Source organism: Rhipicephalus sanguineus, unplaced genomic scaffold, assembly GCF_013339695.2.
Source record: "Rhipicephalus sanguineus isolate Rsan-2018 unplaced genomic scaffold, BIME_Rsan_1.4 Seq929, whole genome shotgun sequence".
Classification (NCBI taxonomy): Eukaryota; Metazoa; Arthropoda; class Arachnida; order Ixodida; family Ixodidae; genus Rhipicephalus; species Rhipicephalus sanguineus.
Window position 1 is genome coordinate 46,496 of NW_023616312.1, and position 7,798 is coordinate 54,293.

Consider the following 7,798-nt stretch of genomic DNA (forward strand, 5'->3'; position numbering starts at 1 on the left):
GCGTCATATTATCATCGCTGTATCGACAGCTAAAATAGTACTTAGTAAAAAACGCACCCCAAAGCCAAGGAAAAGGCACCAGCTCCGCAGTTTCATCAGTCTTCGCGACGCCAAGTCAGTGAAGCTGTGCTAAATTTTACCCTTGAATGTTGCATTTGTGCGCTGTGACGTGCAGCTCATGCAGTCACTGCTTCATCGCAATGCCCACTGAATACTTTGTAATACCAAAGGAAACATGGCACTGCCGCAGAACCCAACGACGGTCGGAGTGCCGCCGCGGCCGCGTCTTCGTCGTCTAGGCAACCGCGACCGCCGCGCGCGGAGCAGCTCTGTGTACCACGTGACTTTTTTAACGCGCGGCCGAAATACTCTCCCGCTCCAGCCACTGCTAGGGACTAAAATGGCTAGGGACGTTCGCGCATTTTAGTGCCTAGGCCACGCGCGGTCGTCAAAAAAACCCCTAGCTCTGCGCTGTTCATAATAGTTCGTGCCGTGACGCGCCGCGGCGTTGCAGTCGCCGGCTGGAGTTGGTCGGGATTGTAAAAGCGCTCCAGCGACACCCCGTGTCGAAGAATTTGTCATCTCCTTAAGCTTACGTCTTCCCCTGAACTTCTGCCTTTTTTGAATTATCAATTCTGCACGCTAGAGAAGCTCCAGAAATTAATGTGACGCCATATTACGCAGGCATCCCTTTACCTATTACGCTTGACAGTGAACAGCTAAAACGTGATTGCAAAAGGCTGGCATGATGCAACGAATTGACTAGGGCAAGCTCCTCAACAAGCTGGTTTGCATGAAAAATAAATGTCTAAAAAAGCTCTTAAAAAGATCTAGCAAGAAGTTTTTTAGAATTCTTGTAAGCAGTTTTCTAGAGTTCTAATAACGTGGCGTTAGCACAGGTACAGGAAGTTTTCAAGCTGCTTACGTCTAAATAACATCTAATCTAAACTTCTAATATACTTTTGGAGTTTCCTTTCTAGATGTTTAGTAGAAGTTTTCTAGCTTTTCTTGTGTTTCGTGGGTTTTCTTACTGATTTTTACACTCCTGCCAGCTCTTTCGTCCATCGCCGCACTAGATAAGCAACGTAGTTTGACAAATCGAGGATACAAGCACTCGCAACGCTCAACACCCGCTAAACACACAGAAGCTGGCCAGTGACGTCACTGGTTCTTGCGGTCTTGTTTAACAAGTAGACCGACTACGTCACGGGGCTACCGAGTGCTCTTCGAAATCGAAACTGCCTCCGGTCGTAATTCGTCTCGCGCTGGGGCAAATGAGTTTCGTTTCCGCTATTATCGAGTCAATAGCCATTGATTAAGAGCAAAAAACAGGTTCACAAATTTTCTGTCACCACTCCTTTAATCGCAGCGTTGGAAAAAATAAAAAAGAAAAACGATCATAACAACAGCTGCCACCCGAGAATACTTGAATTGCAATTCAAGACGCCAGCTTCCGGGACAAACAGGGGACCTTCCGGTGGCTTCACAAGCGCCCGCCTCGCAGAGCGGGGATGCGCATCCCCGCTCTGCGAGGCGGGCGCTTGTGAAGCCACCGGAAGGTCCCCTGTTTGTCCCGGAAGCTGGCGTTTCTGTCCGTCTCAGTCACGCAATTCAAGTATTGAGGTCAGTAGTGTCTTGAACACGGCCGGGGACGCGACACGCGCATATGAAGAAACGCGCGCGTCTCCCCTCTTGCCCGGTCGCGCCGAGGAAAGTTGGCATGCTCCGACTCGCTTGCGTTCGCGTCTGCAAATTGCGCCGCGCATCAGTGACCTAAATGCAAAAAAAAGAGAAAGAACAGCGTTTAAATCACTGCTACGCGCCCGGATGCAAGACTGTGTACGCCCGCATGAACCGAGGCCGCAAGATATCGCTTTTAAATGCGAATGCATTTCTTAGTCGGGCTATGTCAGGCATCCGGCGTTGTCCGCGGCGCCCTCTCCCATAGCAACAGCTGAGGGGCGATCGGAGATCTGTTCGTTCCGCGTTCGTTCTGCGGTGCCTACGTCACAGAAGTGAGAGGAGGCGCAGCTCTCCCGCCTAGAACCGCCGAGAGGAAGAGAACAGCCAATCGTGAAGCGGACAGCTTTCCGGAAGTAGACGCGCATCCTGTGACGTCGGCACAGGGACCGTGAAGCGTTTCTCGCCTTTTAATAAATATAATTACTTTACAGAAAATTATTGTTTTTGCTTCTCAAGCTCAAACACTCTTTCAAACAGCAACAGCTTTGAGTGATGATATTTAATAATGTTAGTTTTTTTTTGACGTCGTCGCTAGATGGTGTCGCGCACGCGAAAAAAAAAAGAGAAAAGTAGCGGCTGACGCAGTTTCAAAATGTCGTCCCATCGCAACGTCTGCGTTGGTTCTCGGGTGTCGGATCGTCAAAAGGAGCTTCTGCTGGCTTTTGTGAAAGAGCACCCACAGATCGCGAGTCTGCCGTGCCCGCTGGAGCCGTCGTTCACGAGGGAGGACCGGGACGACATGTGGCAGGAGCTAGTAGCGCTTTTGAACGAAGAAGTCCCTGCGCGTAACACCAGGGCCCAGTGGCAAGCCCGATGGAGGAATGAGCGCTACTATTCGCAGCAGGGTCTTGCCAAACTCCGAGGGCAGCAGAGGTGAGTGCGAGCACAATTGTATTGTGGTCGGTCATCTTACACGTCCCGCTTGTGCTTTACAGCAGCACCCGAGGCGGCCAGATTTCGGATTACCGCGGCCGCGTCGTGCTTGACAGGGACGAGTGTGCGAGGCCCATAGTTCGAGTGGTCTGAATCGGTAAGCACTGGCTTAGAATATCATTACTTGTATGCTGCGAACAAGTGGGCTCGTTTGCTTCGAGCCATTACGCGCTGTTAGTTTTACTTTTTCAAACAATATCGAGTGGATCACCCGGCCGCCGCGTTAGCTGAGGTGCTAACACGTTGCGCCGCCCAGAACAGAATGCGAAACAGCCACATTTGCGGTGATGACGAAAGAACAGCCGCGAACTATATTTCGAAGGTCACTAGAGCACCCTACTTGTTCCAACCCATTTCTCAGACCCTCGAGTCGAGTGAGGTGCGTAGCCAGTAGGCTTGCCTCCCTCCACCCCTCTCTCCGAAGTCTGTGTGTCATAGCATGCCGCTGTTGAAACATTCTAAAAAAACATTGCTATTGTCCACTTCCACTCCATACTTCTTATTGCACTCAGTGTGTCAATCAAGAAACTTCTTACTATAACAGGTGAGCCCTGCTCCAGCTGCTACTGGTGTGGCTGAAGAGGATGTGGCCCAGGATCTTCCCGTGCCCCAACTCGTAAGTTTTGCTGATGTTTTTGATTAACTGTAGATGGTGTTACATGCTCACAGGTGATGCTCATGCGTGCAGGCATATGTTTGTGAAGAGATGACATCTGTGGGCATAAAGACAAAAGGCTGCACAAAAAAAATTTGGCAAACGGTTGCAGGAGCTAGTTGTATGCATAACTGTCAGATGGAATAAACAGGTGTCCTGCCTTGCAGATGTAGCAAAAAGGTAGCATTGCAAAAATGTTCAACATCTTGAAATGTTTCTCTATTTTGTCAATTGCTTCAAAAGTGAAACTGAAAATGTGCTATTGCTAAATATACTGTTCAAAAAGCAAGCTCGTTATATAACTTTTTCACATAGCCATCATACACAAATGCACATGTTTGCATCTGTGTTACACCTGCTTGCTGTATGTTTTGCATACTGCAGCAGCTAGGGTTTCGGAAGGAGATTGTGTCAGTCATCGCGTAAAGCCGGGCAAACGATTGTGTAGCCCTGAAAAGGGCTGTTTGGTTGCTTCTCATGCAGAGGTGGTTAGAGGCGTGAGATGCGTTTGATGAGATGAGCGAAAATGAATTCCGGCACCGCTTTGGTCTGTCCAAACGAAGTGCGTTGGTTGTGCGGTGAACCAAGCACCATTCATGGATGCCGTTGGGTCAGTGGATTTTCAACAGAGAGGAAATTGTTGCACACACTGAAACTCTTCACGAACAGAAGCTTCCAGCGAAGAGTCGGTAGCAGGAAATTTATAGATGATAATGGCAACACATTTCTTGGTTTCCAGCTCATGCCGCAGCTGCGAGATGGGGGCAACCGGCAGGCCGAGGCCCTGGAGTTACTAGCCGCAAACACCAGGCGGCAGGGCCAGGCATCATTGGAAAGCTGCGTCAGGTTCAACTTCTCGGTGACGCGGTCCACAAATTGCAAGGCGTTGGTACCCTCGCCCGGGCCCTCATTGCAGCGGAAGGCACCTGCACAGTGATTTGTAAAGACTAGTTGTACATATATGTAGATTTATTTTTGTTCACATCACGAGCTATGATACGCTGGTTTGCTTCAATGGTGCCCTGCAATTTTCTTTCAGTTAATTTTCTTTTTCTGCATATCAGAAGCACTGATGTGCTGTTTCATTGTACAAAGTAAAGTGTAGATCAATGGTAAATCGTGTCCTGCGATGTCATTTCTTTTTAATCTCATCGTACGAGGTGATGCATTCAGCAGTTTTGTAGTACATGTGCATAGCACAGTGTGGTTTCATTTATAAATCATGTTTTGCCATGTCATTTTTTAAAATCTCATTATACAAAGTCATGCATTGAGCAATTTTGTAGTATATGCACATAGTGCACTGTAGTGTATCCTTATGTTTATAGTGTATACGTGTAGAATATTGTGGCACACTGTACGTTTTCTATCGATTTTTACACATCCTAGAAAAAAAGAAAAGCGTTTGTGAAAGGTCTAGGTTGCACAACAATTTTGAAATATTGCAAGACCAAAAAATAGTTGACGAATACGTGTTGTGTTGCTTAGAAGTGTTTAGATAACAGGATTGGGTACAAACAGAAATCAATAATAGAGGAAGACATATCAGCAACCAACAACTTGCATTTTTTAGCGAGTTCAATTAATACCGGTTCGACTGTGCCTTGTTTTCATGTAATACAATGACTTTCGTGCTGCGAGACGCGTGTGTTGTTGCAGAGGAGCAGCAGGCACTTTGTAATAACTCCATTTGTATATTATAAAAGGAAGCTACTTTTATATTCTTTTCCTTGGCATTAAATTTAAAGGATATTTATTTATTTTGCTTTTTATGTGCATTGCTCGTGATACTTGTAATAAAATTTCAATTCTGACACCACCCTTGTAGTTCACTTCATTTACAAGCACGATTCTTGTTGCACTAAAGCTACCGCATCTTGCTGTCCTGATTCAAACAGCCTTTTCCGGTTACCACTTTGGCTGTGAATGGCACCATGTGCCATTCACACTTGAGCTCTCACTTGTGCTTAGTGTGAAGCGCCATATTTTACAACCTGGTCGAAGCATTTCATCAGCATGGCGTTGTGTGACAAGGGGGCATAGGTCGGCAAAATCACTCATGAGTCGACTCACTCAGATTCAGATCGAGCTGTGAGTCCAAGTGAGTAATACATTGGTGAGTTCGAGTCCGGGTGAAAACATTTTAGTGAGCCCGAGTCCGAGTGAATTCGCTTGAGGAAAATTTTGGTGAGTCTGAGTTTGAGTGAGCCCCAAGAGCAAAATATATTTCACGAGTGAGTCAGGGTGAGCTTCACATTTTTTGCCAACCTATTCAAGAGGGTTATTCATTGATAGGAGAACGCTGTTTCGTTGATATGTGTAGCAAACATTTGAAGTGTAGTAAAAAAAAACACAGTGACAAACACAATGAACAAAGACGAACACGCACCACGCAATGCTGCCGAGGTCGTTGCAGGCGGCGGCGTACTCTGCGCAGGTGCTCAAGCATGCAGGCCCTGTAGTTCTCGAAACAGGTTCACTACACGGTTGCGCTGCTGCTGGCTCCCGTTGTGGTGGTGGTGGTAGCTCAGCTGCTGCTGACAGCAGTCAGCATCGTCGGTGTCATCGTTTCCTTCGAGAACAGGCTCATGTGCCGCCAACGCAATGTCGTGCAGAGCTGCACAAGCAGCAATGATGCTTGAGCAGCTGTGCACAAGCTTACAGCGATGCACCACTCCACAACATTGCGCGTGGCGGTGTGGGCCTTGTTGTAGTGGTTATCAGGGGTGCCACGAGCTGGTCGTCCGGGCACTGGTGTCGGGAACCACGGTTCTAATGTATAGCTGGAGTCTTCTGCACGAGGTCGGCATGACAGCTGTAGTGATAACGTCTTGAATGTGGCAAGCATTGACAGCACTTACCAAGCAAGCCGAAGTTTTGCTTCCAGGTGCTGACGGAGAGGGCTCCCCCGCCATACCCACTAGTCGTGACATGACCCCAGGAAACATGGACTGACATCCAGAGGTCGGCATCACATGTCTGCAGAATTCAATTCAGTCAAAATTGTACCCATAAATGACCTTGGGTACAATGTTGGGTATTATGTTAATGTAACTACATCTGTCTTCACTGTTACTGACTGTTGAAACATAGCTATGGACAAATCATCGACAGGGTAGGACTTGTACCATAAGTTCTAACACGAGGACAATGCAGTGTCAAAGGGTAGTCTGCATGTTTACTGCTTGGAACAACCCATCTTTCAGCCACCAAAGCCTTTTAACCAAATTACTGCTGTATGTTTAAGGCAATGTATCACAAAATATCTACAACACGAAAAACTTCGACTGAAAAAAGGGTTATGAAACGATGCGTATGTAATGTACGTGCTAGGGCGCGTTCCGAGCGACCGAAATAAAGTTTATTCATCCATCCATGTATTGATCCATGTAACGTCCATCACGACAATGAACAATAAGGACATACTACGGCACATTCTGGGAGCGCTAATCTCAACAAATACAAATCAAGAATCAAGCTTCGGGTACACACGGCGAACGAGCAACAGTAATATTATGCACTGTGCAGGCCGCTGAGCCAAAGTGTACTCCGCGTCACATGATTTCAGCGAAGTGCCCTGAAACGAACCAATTCCCGTTCTGGATAGATCGAAAATACCGCTCCCACTTATACTCAGTCGCAACAGCCTCAGTAAAGCGGAAAGTTTAAGCGATATAAATGAAACAATTCGCTACGCATACAATGCATGAATAATACTCACGATCGTGGTGTTGAATGCGTAGAGTCCCTTCCCCGACATGTAATGCGTCGTGTCCGCGGAGCTCAGGCCATGGGGCTTCGGGATTGCGATGAGCGTACCATCCACGCACCCGACCACAACGGGAATCTGCCCGAGCCGCGCGAACGCCGCCTTTGTTCGCTCTTCGCGTCTGTGGTCTCCGGAAAAGGCCACCCACCGTTTTTGCCCGCGAACGACAGTAATGGCGTGTTCCTGACGGACGACTGCGACAGGCCGCTGAATTCCTCGCAGCCGACAGCGCGCTGGAAGCATCCGATCGCAAAAATCTCAGCGCGCACAACGCCTTCCGCTCTGTTTAAATCCCACTGGTTCGTTGGCACCCGATGACGGGGCCGAGATCGTCGCACAACCAAGGTACAGTACGTTTCGAGAAACGAAAGCGACGCCGGAATTCACACTCGCTCATCTCTTTAAACGCATTTCGCACCTCCTACCATTCTGCATCTGCTTCGAGAAACGCCAACGTAGCAAGGAAGCACCGTTGCAAGCGCCATTTTCTCAAAATCAGCTGTTGCGGCAGCCGCAACCGCCGCATCACTCGAAATACATGCCGTGCGACGCCATTGTTCGCTCGAGAGAACGCGAGCGAACGGGCTCGCTCTCCGTTCACTTTTAGCAGACGACATGCTCGTTATGACGCGGCATGACGTTACCAAAAAAGAAAACATCAAGGAAAAAAAAAGAAATGGCCACGCCCCTTAGAATGG

The 7,798-nt window shown here is 48.0% G+C and overlaps 2 protein-coding genes across 2 annotated transcripts; one reads left to right on the forward strand and one right to left on the reverse strand.

The window, feature by feature from the left end:
• The first annotated feature begins 1,964 nt into the window (after positions 1-1,964).
• Positions 1,965-2,875, forward strand: LOC125756838 (uncharacterized). Its single transcript, XM_049411800.1, has 2 exons — positions 1,965-2,616; positions 2,679-2,875. Exons 1-2 carry the CDS (start codon positions 2,336-2,338, stop codon positions 2,767-2,769), a joined length of 372 nt encoding a protein of 123 aa, XP_049267757.1. The 5' UTR covers positions 1,965-2,335; the 3' UTR covers positions 2,770-2,875.
• Positions 2,876-4,143: 1,268 nt separating this feature from the next.
• On the reverse strand, positions 4,144-7,485 carry LOC125756836 (uncharacterized). Its single transcript, XM_049411799.1, has 4 exons — positions 7,053-7,485; positions 6,193-6,310; positions 5,721-6,124; positions 4,144-4,257 (listed from the first exon to the last, which is right to left on the reverse strand). Exons 1-3 carry the CDS (start codon positions 7,341-7,343, stop codon positions 5,859-5,861), a joined length of 675 nt encoding a protein of 224 aa, XP_049267756.1. The 5' UTR covers positions 7,344-7,485; the 3' UTR covers positions 4,144-4,257; positions 5,721-5,858.
• Positions 7,486-7,798: the final 313 nt, after the last annotated feature.

What these genes read in the sequence shown, in the direction of transcription:
- LOC125756838 (XM_049411800.1), top strand. Translation starts at nt 2,336, where the DNA reads ATGTCGTCCCATCGCAACGTCTGCGTTGGTTCTCGGGTGTCGGATCGT. An exon ending in AAACTCCGAGGGCAGCAGAG is followed by an intron (nt 2,617 to 2,678) that starts GTGAGTGCGAGC and finishes TGTGCTTTACAG; the next exon opens with CAGCACCCGAGGCGGCCAGA.
- LOC125756836 (XM_049411799.1), bottom strand. Translation starts at nt 7,343, where the DNA reads ATGCTTCCAGCGCGCTGTCGGCTGCGAGGAATTCAGCGGCCTGTCGCA. An exon ending in ACGCATTCAACACCACGATC is followed by an intron (nt 6,311 to 7,052) that starts GTGAGTATTATT and finishes TGAATTCTGCAG; the next exon opens with ACATGTGATGCCGACCTCTG. An exon ending in GCAAAACTTCGGCTTGCTTG is followed by an intron (nt 6,125 to 6,192) that starts GTAAGTGCTGTC and finishes GACCTCGTGCAG; the next exon opens with AAGACTCCAGCTATACATTA.